Raw genomic sequence first — 16649 nt, 5'->3', positions numbered from 1 at the left:
TCTAAGACAAGGCAAATAGGAAAAGATAAAGCAGAGTATTTCTGATCATACTTACAAAAAAAGGTACATGTTTAAACAGCTGTAGTTTACAGTTAGAAGTGTATTGAATAGTTTTGGGTTGAACAAAGTATAAGATCAATGTTCAGGGTTTGTGGTTGAAAAGTACATCTGGTAAAGATCAGAGAATCAGTGATCACTCGTCTGGTTTGGACTTTGGATGTTTTATTGTGACAAGACAGAAATTCACAGTTAATAGTTGTAACAATATGTAAATATTTCACAAAACTTTTTGACATATTACAGAGAAAACACTAAATGATATGCTGGTGGTGTGAAAATACACTTAAGTTGTTCATTTTGAATTGAGTTTTTTTTTTTATAAAATATGTTATAAAAAGAAATTCTACAGCATTTATCTTAAAAAAGAAAAAGAAAAAAACTCCCAATATGTTCAGGGACATGGTTGTTTCACATACAGTAAAATCTTTAAAGTCACAGTAAAAGTTCCCTGTTTGGGAAGACTCAACTTCAACTCATATATCAGTCAGGATGTCACTTTAAAAGAGTTACATGGCTCATCTACGATTAAAAGTTCTACCCAGAATTACAAAGTTAAAAAAATAAAACATTTATTGATATTAATAAACTTAATAGCTGATGACACAGGGCTTGGTTTTGTTTTGTTGGACTACAGTAGATTTGCCTTTATGGCTTTGCTGCTGGGAATATCCACTTTGTTCAGCTTATCAGGCAGATCTCAGCAGTACTGTAAGAGTAGCAGCATCATGGTGTGCTCACCGTGCGTTAGTCTACAACAAGTTGTATGACATCTGTGTGTGTGCGTGTGTGTATGTGTGCGTTTGTTTGGTTTAAATAATCTGATTGCTATGTTTCTTGCCTCATCTGAGTCATTTTGCCAATTTAGTTCTTTTTTTAAAGAACTCCGCAATGTTTATAAGGAGTACAATGTTGTCTAACAGATCTATACATACAAAAATAGGATTTATAGAAAGAGTTATAGTAAAGTGGAATAATTCTGTAAGTTTTGTAGTGTCTTGATCTGCTAACATCAGGAAAGAGCCTGAGCACCAAATTGCTCACACTTAGTTGTTGGCACATTCCTTGTACTTAAGGCTAAGGTTCAGTCAGTCTTTAGGGAAGATTTAAGTGGGAAGTTGGTGCACCCTCATGGTCTATGTGGTTAGTATCCAGCTGACACCCCCATCTTCCTGCTGTCCGATACGGCCACAATGCATCCATTCTCCTTTTCCACAGCATTGACAACATTCATGAAGTATGGCCAGTTCCCAGGTTTGTGTCCAAGAGCTGTGAGGCCATCTATCACAGACTGAGGGCAAAACACACACACCCACACACACACACACACACACACATAAATTAATACCACTTATACTTCCCACTTCAGGTTTTAAAACTGATTACAGGTAAATTGAAGCAGATTTTGTAGGATTATGTTATGTCCTGGTAATATCTGTCACAACCAATTAACATACATTATGTCAATGTTACTTATTTATCAGATAGACGGTCACGGTCTTGTAAATTTGAATGTCATTACAGTAATGGACAGTGAGGATTAGAACACATTTATCTCACCTTGTTAAAACCAGTCTCAAAATTCACATTGTTATTGGAATTAACAAAGATTATGGGCTCCGCAATGGCATCTTTCAGATTCATCCCAAGCCACAAGCGATTAATTATAGACTGCAAGAATAAAAGAATTGTGTAATCAAACAAATGTTGAAGCAGATAAACAAGCATGCAAACATAGTTCAGTCCAGTTTTGTTGTTGTCACCAAAGCCACTGCCGAGGTAATCATGCTTCCTCCCGATCCACCAATCACAAGGAGTCCTCCAGACTTTGACTCCAGTATTACTGGAGTCATTGAGGAAGGCGGCTGTTCACCTGTGACAAGAAATAGACTCCATATCAGACTGAAAAGTGACTTAATGACTACATTAAGTCTTTCATTAAATTGTCTGAGGTTGAGACATGTTTCTGTCTGTGACTTTACCTGCCTTCACTTTGTCTGCTCTCCCACAAAAGTCGGACAGCTCATTGTTGAGGATGATGCCTGTTTGTGGGGAGTAAATGCTTCCTCCAAATCTACAAAACCAAACACAGTAGACTAAGCGGATAGTTATCATATTATAACTTTACTATTATCATATAACATGAAGTAAAATAGGCTTCCTGCTCACAATTGGTTGATGGTGCTTGTGGCAGCGACAGCCAGTCCATCTTCATCGAGGACAGACACATGTGTCGTCCCAACGTGATCACGTGAGGGCTTGGCATTGTAGTAATACGAGTTGTCATGGGTTTGGTTTGAAAAGATCATGTCCCTGATGCGATTAATGAAGGAGGGATCAATCAAATGATCTGCACTCTGAAAGATGAATATCATGATGAGACAGGAAAAGGAAATAGTAACATCCTGTATCCTGCTGGGGCGAGATGTAACCATTTGTAATGTGTATCTCAGATTCTCTTCTTCCTGTCTTTTCTGGAGTTTGTTTTGTTTATTGTTTTTTTGTTTTTGCCATCTTTGCCTTAATAGGAGAGCTTACAATGTGGATAAAATCAGCAAGGATGGGGAGAGAAGGTGGCACGTCATTTAAAAGTATTTCTTTGTTAATTAAAATTACTTCTTAATTGCATTACTGTTTGTTTCTACCTGCCCAGGGACTGCATATGAACATTTTCTAGTGGCTAAATCTAGTACAATACATCTGTTAGTACAATACATCTGTTCTCTTTGCATAAGGTAAATGTTTCTGTACATGGTCCCTGACAAATACATGTAATCAACTAAACTAAATTCAAATAAAATAATTACACATTCAGTAGAAATGGGATAACACTTATTTAGACTTGTGTCGCTGTCTACCTGGCAAATGTAAGTCCAATCTTTGTTCTCCTTTCAGCTCTGTCTTGCTCTCCATCAAGTCCTGAGGGAAATATCTTGCTTTCTAGCAGCTTAATGTTCCACTTTGTTCATGAGCTATTTGTTAAATTTATCTATCTACCATTAGGCGTTGGGCAGGGGGTGTACAACGGGGTTCTCAGAGCTTTAAAAACAAAAGGTTGGATGAGAATGGTAATAAATTAATGAAGTTGCAAGATTTTGAACCAAAACAATGAGATGCAAGATGTTAAAACGCTGCATAGAGCTGAGGGAATCTGCAGAATCGGGTGATAGTTCTCAACGCAACGTCATTTTATTAAATCGGCAAAATGATAAGTGTAGCATGAAGAACTGTTAAACTGATAAAGTGACATCTTTTTGGCCTTTTGAAATTATTTTAATATTCTTAATAAATTATTCTTTTGTGCTAAGACTAATGACAAACAATTCTCCCAGATCCCAACCTTTTTGTTATTAAAGACAGGATCACTAATGCTCCTCCTTTGTCCGTTTGCAAATTTGGCTGCCTCTATATAATGATGGTACAGCTGAATCTTCTGGTCACCATGCAAGGAATTTGGAGTCATCGGGAACCCTGTGAAACAGGAAAACAACAACCAACTTATTAACTATCACACTCTACAATCATTTCATAACTTGGGCAAAGATGCTCTCATTGAATTTGACTGCTACAATACAGTAGGTCTGTTTAAGGGATCACAGAAGAGCATCACACGGTACATGACACCTTGCATCAGCCTGAGAATGAAGACGAGCAGGGCCCCCCCGGCAGGTGGTGGAGGGATGTGCATCTGAGTAGTTCCCACGGGAATGGTCCATGCATCCTCCACCCGCACCTGAAAGGACTTCAGATCCTCCATTTTCAAAGTCCCACCTAAGAGAAACATGATGGATATTTAAACAGTTTTTTTTGTTTTTGTTTTTTTACATCTCATGGCAGTATGTTCTTTTTCATTCTACTGGAGTATACACCCCAAGCTTGTACAATCTATGATGAAATTGCACCAACCTGCAGCTTCTATGTCTTGGATTAAGTCATGTCCTATCTTGCCAGTGTATAAGGCATCTGCCCCTTGCTCTGCAATTGTTTTCATAGTTTCTGCAAGTTTAGGATATTTTAGGATGTCTCCAGTCCTCAGAACAGTTTTGTTTTTGTTGCACAAGATTTCACTGGAAAAGAGTATCCATGTAAAAGAACACATTAGAACATATGACACAGGACGTTTAAACAGAATACAGTAAGAGATACACATGTTGCACATTTAGGTGAATTGTGAACTCTCTGGACTGAATGCTAACTAAGAGTGGCATTCATTTCATGCAATTCATAATATATAACATACTTATGTTGTGCATAATCACGCAATGACTATTTTCAAATGTTCTGCAGGAATTTGTTTCTGCATCTGTGCACATACTTTTACAGAGGCAGTCAAGAAGCCATCACTCTTTCAGGCTTTTCACAACACACTTAACTCTGAGCTAACCCCTTTTCAAATCTTGGATTTTTGGGAAAAGCATCATTTCACACAAACATTTCTTAAAGAAGGTGAGCAGCTGCTTTTATCTTTGGGTCAAGCATACCCTGCTCTTGAATTGTTGTGCCAGGAAAAATAGTGAGCACCTTTCTGCTTTTAGAATTTAACACTCATTTTCACAAATCCAAAAAGTGTTGATACATGTAAATAAGCGTGTCAACAGGAGGAAACTATTACGTAAAATCTTGAATGTTACAGTAAAAACTTAAAGTCAATCGTTAACCCAGAGGTTACAAAACATGAATATTAATTAATTTTTAACCCAGATTTAGGAGGGCCCTTTGCTTCAAGAATTCTGGAGTGACACACAGATGAGAAAAGTTCACCCTAAAGTAACATTTTTGAAGACCTTTAAAAGCTATCAGTCAAAATAAGCCATTATAGAGATGTTGTACCAGATGGATGACTTTTCCACGTGATTTTTCACAATGGGGATGTTCAGAACCTTTCCCAGAAATGCCGGCAGAGGGATGCCCTCACTGGCCATTTTAATTGTTGGCTCAAACAGCTTTGCCCATGGCAGCTTCCCATACTGTTTGTGAACTGCCTCATAGCCCCGCAGCTCTCCAGGAACGCCAATCCACTGGCTGCCTGCAATGTTCAGGTGGGAAACAGTGCAGCTGATTAAATGGATGATGGAAATCAATGAACAAAGAGAGGCAATACAGCAAAAATGTGTTTTTGACTCCTGATATTTGTTCAAGTCCACAAATGTAATCACATATATAAAATGTCTAAAGGTCCAATATGTAATATATTTACTGTACTTAATCAAAAATGTCAATATGTCAACAGATATTAAGAAAATATGCTAAGCTGAAATACTAACTTTGGCAAAACAACCAACCGTGTGGCCTAAATTGTTGGATTGGAACATAGCTTATGTTTTCTACAGGTTGCTCTGCAATGTATGTAACGTTACGGTATGTTATAGGATGTTAGAGGATGTTCTTGTGGCTAACGTTACCATCGCCAGGTTATGCTAATTTGGACATGTATCCATAATGTGTAATACAGTGTATAGACAAGCTGTATGTATCAAAACTCTCCCCCATGCCGAAATTCTTCCTCCGCTACTGTTCAGCTGCCATAGCTCACAACCTATGACTGTGACCTGGGTACAGATGACTGCAAGTTTGCGGTCTTTTTACTGGTTGTTGTTGTTACGTTAAGCCGATAAAAGCTAACTGTCAGTCGGGTACAAAGCTCTGCGAGAGCCCAAACTTTTATAACTAAAATCCTAGCAAGACTTAGCAGCTCCACTGCACTGTGGAGTAATGTCTGGCAATGCAAGACTAGCATCTAGCTATCAGTGACATTGTGGGACGTTGGGTTTAGCTTTGGCAACCTGGCAACCCCTGTGAATTTTGACACTGGCGAGGAGAGGCCGGATGAGATATGTCTCTCCATTATTTTGAATTTGGACTGCCTAACCATTTTAAATGCAAGCTGTCAGTATTACATATTGGACCTTTAATGCTAGCAAACAACACTTAACTGTCAATCGGTGATAAGAGCTATACTGCGATTTTACTTTTATTTGCAATGACAAGAAGAAACATTGGTAGGAAACGTGTACTTAACACCAATGGACAATTCTTCTCACCTGTGGTCAGTCCGAATGTGTTGAGGCAATCATTTAGCAGGTCAGTTTTAAAAGACTGTGGGACGGTCTCTCTGAAGTTGTAGACTTTAACATTGCCTGACAGGAGATCAGCAATTAAAATGATCATCAATCATCGTTTGATGTCACACAAATGAATGAGAAGGCCCACCTTTTTTATTTCTTATGGTGAATATAGATCCTCCTCCAATCCCCATGCTCTGAGGATTGACCACGGATGTGCACAGGAGAGCTGCAATGGCGCCATCTACTGCTGACCCCCCCTGCAGTAGCATGCTCCTAGAAAACATTTTCCCACTCATTTTCACTGGATTTCTGGGAAATGTGTTAGCACATAGTCAGTCACTAACTCTCTACTCACTACATAGTTGCCCACCCACATCCTTGTAGACTGAGGGGGTTCAGTGTTTCAGGGTGTTGAATTAAGTATCAGAGTGCTGCCAAGAGGCAAGTTCAAACCATGTGCTGAAGCTTGAGACTTCAGGCATCGTACCAAGGACACTGGCCATGGTGGTGCTTTCATTCTATTGTTATAACCTGACTCAAAACCGTTTCCTTTCAAATTTACAACTTATTTGTTTTAATAAGGCTCATCCAATTTACTTATTATACACAACAGAGCATGCAAGCTTAAGTCTGAACCATCTCCAAAAGCTCTGAATAAGCTTTTCACAGAGCGGTTGGCTTGGTATCAGATTTGTTCACTGAGTAACAAGAGAAGGCAGTGTCGGGAATGTCGTGTTATGTTCAGGCCAACTAAGTGCCATGTACTTGGGTTTAACAGAGGAAAAAGTCTCAGAAGGTGGAATGATAGACTAAATCTAATCAGAAAAATCGAATTAAAGGAGTTTCATGTGAACAGTGTACAGAGAACAACAACTGGTTGATGCTGGTCTATGTCTTTACACTAAAGATGTCATCAACTGATGATTCTATTTTACTGGGATATTGTCTACAGACAGACACAAGTAAATGTAGGTCGTATACTTTGTGTAAAAAGGCTTAGCAGCAATAATCTGGTGATTTAATTTGTATTTACTGGCTGTTTTTTTGTCTTTTCCCCTTAACTTAGACACAGGTTAGGGTGAAAAGTGAGTTTGGAAAAAAGTTAAACGATAAGAGAGAATCTTTCCTACTTTTTACTGCGACTGCTGCAATTCCCCTCGGTATAAATGCATTTTGATCTTATCTTATTGTATTGTATCATACCTTATCTAAAACGTTGAAGAATATGTTATGCAAATGATTAGTTCAAAATTTAAAACAAAGTAAAATAGTGGCTCAGTGCATTGCTCATGGAGTTCACATTCATTGTTCCTGCTGTGAACTGGGAAATGAGCACTAGGGCAGGAACAAGCACTCTGTGAAGGACTACAAAAGAAGGAAGAGCTTTACGCATTTCAATTCCAATGATTAAAAAACAACAACTCTTCTTTAGTCTATATTTGGAGTTATGACAGATTGATGAGTGCCTATTGTGGCTCACCACAGGACAAATGACTGCATCAAAGAGTCCTTTAAAGAAGGAAGTCTGTTGCCGTTATATTAGAAAGATTAAGATCAGTTTGGAGTGTTTGCAAATCTGGTTTGCTCTACCAGTCACATGCAACAGGAGAGTTGGGAAATAAATGAACAAGAGGTGAGGAGAATCAGGGCCTGTCTACACATGCAGTCTCTCTATTGTTCAAACAGAGCCTATCAAATCTCTTAAACTGCTTATGTGATTCTTCAGTTCAGCTTTTTATCTCACCCACATGAGCAGGGAGATGCAGCCTGATAGGATACAGAGTTCTAACTAGCTCAAGCCATTTGTATGAATAAAGAAACTTGATACAATACTGCCCATCTAAGAACAAACAACGCAAAGTTCCAAAAAACAAAACAACAAGATTTAATTTTAAGTTGTTGTTTTTTTTTTAGATACAGTGTGTGAATTAAGACAAACTCAGGCAAAATTTAGCAGTGATTTTTTTCCAATTGGACAAAATGTTTCAGGAAAGTGACTTACTTGCCAATCTCGGAGCAACGTCGCGAGTCTGCAGACACAGCCGCGTGCATGAAGCTGCCGCCGGGACACTCTCTGGCCACCAGTGAGACGATGCACAGGCAGACGAGAGCAACCGCGCAAATTAATCCAGCCAAGATGAAGCAGCACACCAGCCACGGCTTATATTTAGCCATTAAACTTTCTGCGGAGGGAAGTTTGTGTTGAAGGGAAACTGTTGTTGCTGCCGCTCAGTGCAAACTCTGTGAACACTGGCTAGTCCTGCACATGGATCTACCCCTCCTCTCCACCCACTGGCTACTGAAGTGAAAGCGACGAGCAGAGGGAGTTACACATTCAATGGACAGGATCATTTAAATGACCACAATGTGTTAATCTGTCTTTCCTTTGCTGTTACCCCCCAAGATTTGGGAAAGAACCATGACGTCAACGTCATTCCCGGTTATTGGAGCTTTGTATCAGTTCGATGAGTGTCTGTTCCAGACAACTTTGCAAAGCTCACCCACAAACTAAACTGAAAAGTTAGTCAGAGACATTTCCTAGTATTGCTTTGAAGGTTTCAAACTCAAACAAGTCCCAGAGTTTCATCTTTGTTTTCCTCACAATAAATTATGAAAAGTCATCAATCTGGATTTAAGAGGTGAAGTCCCAATGCTCTGCAGAGGGATGTAATAACTATATTTTCCTAAAATAATACATGATAGAGATCTTTAATAAAGACATCACAGTCATCAAGATTTTTGACAGCAAATGCTTGGGTAAAAGGCGAAGATGATGTGAGTTAGTGAAGGGTCAGGTGTTTTTTATGGGTGTGAGGTAGTGGCCTACAGTGGGCCAAAGTGTGCAAAAAGGGCCAGAGGCAGTAAAAGAGAATGCACCTGTGCCTTTGGTCCCTCTCAGTACAGATGCCTGATTCAAATTGTCGCTGTTGGAAGTGGTTGTTTCACTAAATAATTACTCAAATTTGGTGCACTAGCAAAATGATTTGAGTGCCTGGACATATGTGTTTGAATTAAAATAGAATCAAGATAATTACTTTTACCATTTGTTTCACAGGCTCTGAATGCTCTATTCCCATGTATGTCATATCATAGAAAACATACACCTTTTTACCTCCAAAAACATCTTGATAGTACATGCAATGTTGGCATAACTGTAAAATTGGTGCATCCTAGGCAGCTCAGCAAATAAAAAACGTAAAGTTGGTGATGGCCGGACAAACTTGTGACCTCTCACACACCTGTGCTGAGCTGGACCAGGCTACAGAAAGGCTTCCAAAAGGAAAGAGATTTTTTGTGTTTTTAATGTTGCAGCATTGTATTGATGAGCCCAAATCCCCAGATCTCCAGATGGCCAGTCTACCCTTAAGATGAGTAAGTGGCACAAGCCCAGACAGGGAACAATGATCTAATCTGCACAACCTGTCAACACCTTAGAGTCTATCTCCAACTTGACTTATTTGAGCTTCAGCTAGAAGTTGATTCAGTAAAGTTAGCACTGAAACGACACAGCTCCAGCCAATACACTTTAATTTTCTGCCTTGCAGGAGACTGAGCATGTGGGCAGCTAGATTACCAGGTCTGCCAGCCAGGGTGGAGGAAAGTCAATCGGATAATCCATCAGCTAATAGCACATGATCACACATGTTTAGCCAGTAGGAAGGAATAGTAAATACCATGTGATCTATTTGAATGTGCTGGTAGGTGCTGCTATGTATTGACAATTTTCCTCAATGGGTCAGTGTTTGTGCTGGAACCTGGTACCTTGTGACTCCTGATGGGTTGTAGCTACTATCATGACCCGGCTCTTAGGCCATGATAAAGTAGGGGAAATGCATACAGTTGTGCTAAATCCAATGTGTAAGTCTGGTCCTAAATGCACACAGTTATTTTTAGTGCCCTCAACATGTGGCTCTGCTCAACTTTCCCTGGCAGTCCAGTGTGGAGGTTGCTGACCGAGGTGCTGAACGTGTTCTGGTAAAACTGGCATCGCCTGTTGCTGTCCAGGGTGCTGTCCCTCCTCCGGGGCAAACCATGGAAAACCATGTGAGCCCTGTGCCTCGAGAGTCAGATGTTTTCTCCCTGCCATTTGCCATGTATAGGGGCGGCTGTGGCTCAGTGGTAGAGCGGTTGCCTGCCAATCAGAAGGTTGGTGGTTCGATCCACGCCCCTGCGGTCATTGTCGAAGTGTCCTTGGGCAAGACACTGAACCCCGAGTTGCCCCCGGTGCTGCGCATCGGAGTGTGAATGTGTGTGAATGCTTATCTGATGAGCAGGTGGCACCTTGTACGGCAGCCCCGGCCACAGTGTATGAATGTGTGTGAATGGTGAATGTTTCCTGTAGATGTAAAAGCGCTTTGAGCAGTTGTTAAGACAGGAAAAGCGCTATATAAAAACAGCACATTTACATGTATTTACCTTAAACATGATCTTGAATTAAACCTTAGTTTACAAAAAGTTGTTTTAATTAACTAATATTAAAAGCATACCTAAGAAGCAGAATTTTAAGTTTTTGGTGCAAATTAATGATGCATACATGTGCTTACAAGATATAACTTCATTGCTGCAGGAGAGCATGTTGATACAATTTAAATACATAATGTTCAGTGTCTGGTCATAGTGCCTATGACCAGTTAAAACATCAACACAAGGGGGAGACAGTGTGTATAGTGGGAAAGCTCTTGTCTCATGTGTGTGCTGTTGAATTAACATGTGGCTGCATGTTGTTGGATAAGGGTGTAAGACAGAAGTGCATGCTTTGATTGCCAATGTGAGGTAGCTGTAGAAGATTGTTTGGTTACATAGTGGCTTAGGAAGCATGCTAGTTGTCATGGCAAGATGTTAGCATGCTAGTTAGTCCAACATGTTTGGTTCAATTGGTGGCCACATGGGAATGCTAGTTAGCCTGACATGTTGTTGCCAAACATGATGTGGTAGAAAGGAGTGTTTGCGTTTTTTGCTTACTAAAAATAAGATAGCTGAGGGTGATTGTACGGCTCTTTCTTGGTGGTTTGAGCAACATACTGGCTAGCTTTACATGGTGTTAGCTAGTTGTAGATGGTTAGCATGCTGTTAGGTGCTGATGTTGTAAACTTAAGTCAATATGACCTGCCACGGAGGATTGTGTTGGGTGTTTGTGTTCAGGTAAACAGGTTTGGTTCTTGGACGCTGGGACACATTGTTGAGCCTTCTCAGTGTCATGCAACCAACTAAAGAAAAGAAGGGTGCCCCCTGGTGAGCCTGTAGACCTGGCTGCACTCATGCACTCAACACAACTTCATTTTGATACCATGTTTCAATATATGGTAAGACATGATTCAAGGAATTTCAATGCAAAGCTCCAAAAGCTCACCCATGTTTGGGTACATTTTACTGTGCATTGATAACTTAAAGAAATCATAGTCCAATGATATAAACTGACAAATTAAAGCACCAAAAGTACTCATATCTCTCTGTGTGTCAAGTGAATATTATTGTATCTGTGCCGGGTCTGTACACAGCAGGGCTATTAAAGGGTATCTGATGACCTTTTCTAAGACCTGCAAATAGAAAACCTAGCCAGAAAAAACATACATGCTAATGTTAAATATTAGCTTAGCCTCACGGCCCCATGACCTATCATGATAAACCATCACGAATACAGCCCTGCATTGTGATCACAAGGAGCTAGATCATTATAACTTATTTTTTAGTAATCTCACTAAAATACAAGAACTGTCATCATTGTCGTTCTCATCTTCATAGTTAAAAAGTACAAAGAGGTGGTTCAGGAGCATATTTTGCTAGGATACCACACTGTATGTTGTATGTATTATTGTGGTATTATTCTGCCCTCCCAGTGGAAGGCATTTTATTTCCTTTTTTTGGGCACTCTGTAACCTTTTCATTCTTCAGGAGAATTATTCATGTCCCCTAACAGTTGTCACTTACCTTGCTTTTGTTGTGTAGATAGATATTGTCATTACTAACATGCATTACAATGCACTCTGAGGCTATTGGACAGGTGAGTGGCCAAACATTTTTGTGAGGCTTAAATAGTTTGAAAACAATTTCTTCTGGCTGAGTTGCCCCTGAAGGGCAAAAAGAGAGCACCTGGGTACATTTAAAGGATAATTTCAGTTTATTCCAAAACTTAGCTCTGTAGTTTTAAACAGTAAACAGTAAACAGTAAATTTGGAGTGCTGTCAGTAGAGAGAAAAACTAAAACAATCAATGTTGTCTACACCATGTTATCCTCCTGCTAGAATTAGCACCCAATAGCCTTAAACAGGGAAAGTTTTAAACATGCTTTTTGCCTCTTGACATGTTCAGAATTTCATAAGTGCCTACCCATGTGCAGTGATTCCTTTTGAGGGAACACAGTGAATCTGAACGCTGTAGATGTAAAAGAAATACATGAATGTTCTGCTAATTCAGCTCTGTTTAGTTCCTGTCTTGATACGGCATGGAGTGCTTAGGGACCGTCTAGAAACTACAACACCGAAAAGAGATACACATATTTAAAAAAATAGGCAAATGCTTATTTTTAAAATATAAGTCCTATATTACATCTATCAGGAGATAATTTATAATTGATGTAAGTTTGGAGACACTACATTATTTAATAATTCAATTGATAGCCTACATATTTGTTTAATCTCTTTTCTGATTTGTAGTTTGTAGACGGTCCATAAGCACTCTGCCGTCTCAACACCGGAACAAAACACTTTTGAATTACCAGAACTTTCATGCATTTGTTTCACATTTCATCAGTCAGAGTCACCATGTTCCCTCAGAAGGGTTCCCTTCACATGGGTAGGCACATTTAATGACATTTTGAAAATGTTTAGAGGCTAAAACCACATTTAAAACTTGCCCTGTTCAAGCCTGTTGGGTGGTGACTTTAGCAGGAGGATAACACGGTGTAGAGCTCTGATTGTTTTCATTTTTCTCTCCACTGACAGCACTCCAAATTTACAAATAACAGAGCTTCATGTTGAAATCAACCAAAATTCTCCTAAGATATTTTGGAGAAAACATTGATTTCATAGATACACTTATATCACTTCAGTGAACTACATTTATGCTACAATGTTTTGTTGCAGTACATTTGCAATGCCTAAAACACAGACTATTACAATAATGTTTATGAAATCACCACAAATACAACAAGTGTGCTCTGTATTAGAGCTGCATTTAGTGTTTCTGTTCTTGATGAAGAATATTTTATAATTCCTAGTAAATTCCTTTACGTACCAAAGAGAAACCCACCTGCTGTGTCTGGTAACAGTAACACTGATTGAACCTGCACCAGCCTTTCATTTATGGCGATGAAACCATTATTGGAGTGGGTGGAAATTAAGCAGTTTAAGCTCAAAGGAATTAAAACCTCCCTCATACAGCTGTGGCTCATTGGAAATAAGAACATGAACACGTCATAAAGTTGCTACACCCACTCCTTCAAAGAGTCCTTATAAAAACTATAAGCTTTGTTTTTGACAGTTTTTGTTAGTTCAGTGTGCCTTATGGATTATTAATGGTCTATCAAGTGATTTTGTTTATTTAAATTAATTGTTTTTTTTTTTTTTGGGGGGGGGAACATATGTTACGTTTAGATTTTGCAGTAGTATACATTGATAATTCTACAACATATTTGAAAACTAAATGGTTAATTCCTCTATAAAAAAAAGTCTCTTAACTTACTTTGGGGGCACAATAGCAAGAGTACAACAATTATAACAGTGGTGGGTTTTATTATGTTGAACATGGTATTGAAGTCAATATCTGGGACATGCAAAGCAGTAATAATAAACAGGGTAAACCTCCATAGTAGTTGGTTTGTTCACTTGAAATAAAAATAATTGCTGGCACTCAGGTGTTGAGTAATTTCCTTTCTTGTCACACACATTGAGACAGTTAGTGACGCCACACATTCTAGCTCTGGTTTTGGGTGGAAACCTGTGAGCTTCATGTCAAGAATCAGACATGCCTGGTGTTGGAGAAAGTCTTTTAACCACAGCAACATACAAGGTAGGAATTTAGAAGAGGTACACATGCTCTTTTTAAAGTAATTGTTTTTACTAATTATTACCATCATTATTATAATAATTATGGTTTAATTATTTTTGTGACAGTTATTTTTGCTGACTTGCCTGTTGTACCCTTTAGAAAAATGCCAAGTCAATATTACTTTACAGATAAAAATCCTTAAATGTGTCACATCTTTAAAAATGAAACAGTGCCCAGAAAAAAAACCCTCCATTAAGGCCTCTCAAAGAGAGAGAAATGGAGACATCGGAGCACATGTTCACAGCCAAACCAAAGAGAGCAGTAACACAGAGTTCACAAGGCATACTAGATCAAACAACCTGTATCTGAGCCCTTACCCCATAACCCTAACCTCTGCCTTTTTTTATTTAAAGGCAGCTTTGTCATTTATAAAGTGATTAAAAATGATATACTCATCCCTCATGAGCCACTGTACTTTACTGACATGTTTGCCGCTCAGAATGCACAATGCTCCAGGACACCTTGATAATTGTAAATCAAAACGTTGATTGTTGAATTTACAGTTTAAAACAGCCCTGGCAACTTAATCTGTGCTTGGGAATTTCATGTTGTAACAGGTAAGAGTATGTAATTACATCACACACAAACACCATGTAAAGTGTGTATTTATCTTAGTGAAGAATTATTTCATTGATATATTTTGTCATGTTTTAGGCCATTATGTGTCCCATTAAATCTAATTGGGCACATTCTGTGAGAATTTTTATGTAAACTGAGCTGATTCAATGATTATAAATATGTCTATTATACAAGAAGAAAATGTGGTGGTCCATTGTTTTGTATCATCTATCACATGCTGCTCTAGGAGCTACATTGCAAGCCAGCGAGACATTGTTGATCATAGGCATTTTAAACTCAGAGAGTTGCGATCAAGAGAAACTGAATGTCTTCATGAATAAATATTTGATTATTAAATGAGGTGTGCTGTGGTTGAGTGGAGCATTCAGTTAATTAGAATATCAGTCTATTGATAACAGCAAGGCTTTGATCTGAACTTTGTCAACGTTTCTAGGATTGTGCTGGCATCATGGGATCCTTATTGTATATTCCTATTGTTGATATTGCATTCTACATAAAGTGCTCATAAGATGAGTGGGCAAAATGTTTTGATGATTCAGATGAGGGAGCTCTTTCTTCACCTTGTAGGCCCCAAGCTGCTATGTGGTTAATTATTCACCCTGCTGATTAATCTTTCAGGATTGCTAAACTCCGCCAGGGGACAAGGTCAATAGGGATGCCAGGTGTGATCAGAGACACAGAAGAGGCAGCGGGAATTAAAGTATGCCATGTCATTGCAAAAATTACAGGCTGTCAACTTTGTTTGCATTTAGACTGTAAATGCGTTTGATTGACATGATACATGAAAATGATGAGAGCCATAAAAACTAACATATAGTTACATTTTACAGATTCATTATTTTTCTCAAAGAAGATATGATATGCAGTACTGTGCAAACGTTTTAGGGAGGTATGAAAAATGCTGTAAACTAAGGATGTTAATAGTTAATTTCCATCAAATAACTAACTGCAGTGAATGAACAGAGGAAGAATCTAAATCAAATCGATATTTGGTGTGACCACCCTTTGCCTTAAAGACAGCATTGATTCTTCTTGGTACACTTGCACACAGTTTTTGAAGGAACTTGGCTGGTAGGTTGTTACAAACAGCTTGGAGAACTACCCACAGATCTTCTGTGGGTGTAGGCATCCTCAAATCCACCTGTCACATTGTGTAATCCCAGATACACTTAATGATGAGATCCAAGCACCTGCTGCCATTTATCTGAACCCCAGTTCCTATGTTTTTGTGGCCAGTTGAGTCGCTTGGCCTTGTTTCCATGTCGGAGGAATGACGTTCTGGCTGCAACTCTTCCACGAAGACCACTTCTGGCCAGACTTCTCCGGACAGTAGATGAGTAAACCTGGGTCCCGCTGGTTTCTGCCAGTTGTGAGCTGATGTCATTGCTGGACATCTTCAGATTAAGACGGTAAATATGCTTGATGTGTTTTTGATCTGCTGCACTGAATTTCCTTGGCTGACCACTGCGTCTACGATCCTTAACGTTGCCGACTTTTGGCAAGTGTACCTAAAAGAATTAATGCTGGTTTGAAGGCAAAGGGTAGTAACACCAAATATTGGTGTGATTTAGATTCTTCTTTTGTTTGCTCACTTTGCAATTTGTAAATTGATAAAAATAAATGATCAGTATTTATATTTTTGAAAGCATTCTTAGTTTACAGCATTTTTCCCACCTGCCTAAGACTTTTGCACAGTACTGTGTGTGTGTGTGTGTGTGTGTGTGTGTGTGTGTGTGTATACGTATATGCATGTGTGTGTGTATATATATATATATATATATATATACGTATATGTGTGTGTATACGTATATGCATGTGTGTGTGTATATATATATATATATATACACTACCGGTCAAAAGTTTGGGGTCACTCACAAATTTCCATTGGACTACATTATAGAC

General features: G+C 38.9%; 1 protein-coding gene across 1 annotated transcript; it reads right to left on the bottom strand.

Annotated features, from left to right (window-relative positions):
* Positions 1-202: 202 nt before the first annotated feature.
* ggt5b (gamma-glutamyltransferase 5b) lies at positions 203-8441 on the bottom strand. The gene is made up of 12 exons (XM_034895925.1): positions 8125-8441; positions 6268-6395; positions 6099-6194; positions 4888-5083; positions 3964-4124; positions 3682-3828; positions 3398-3528; positions 2227-2414; positions 2040-2131; positions 1821-1930; positions 1618-1728; positions 203-1348 (listed from the first exon to the last, which is right to left on the bottom strand). Exons 1-12 carry the CDS (start codon positions 8295-8297, stop codon positions 1202-1204), a joined length of 1680 nt encoding a protein of 559 aa, XP_034751816.1. The 5' UTR covers positions 8298-8441; the 3' UTR covers positions 203-1201.
* Positions 8442-16649: the final 8208 nt, after the last annotated feature.

The sequence above is a fragment of the Etheostoma cragini genome, chromosome 16 (assembly GCF_013103735.1).
Source record: "Etheostoma cragini isolate CJK2018 chromosome 16, CSU_Ecrag_1.0, whole genome shotgun sequence".
NCBI classification, from domain to species: Eukaryota; Metazoa; Chordata; class Actinopteri; order Perciformes; family Percidae; genus Etheostoma; species Etheostoma cragini.
The sequence above is the reverse complement of the archived record's forward strand: the minus strand, read 5'-3'. Positions and strand labels throughout refer to the sequence as shown.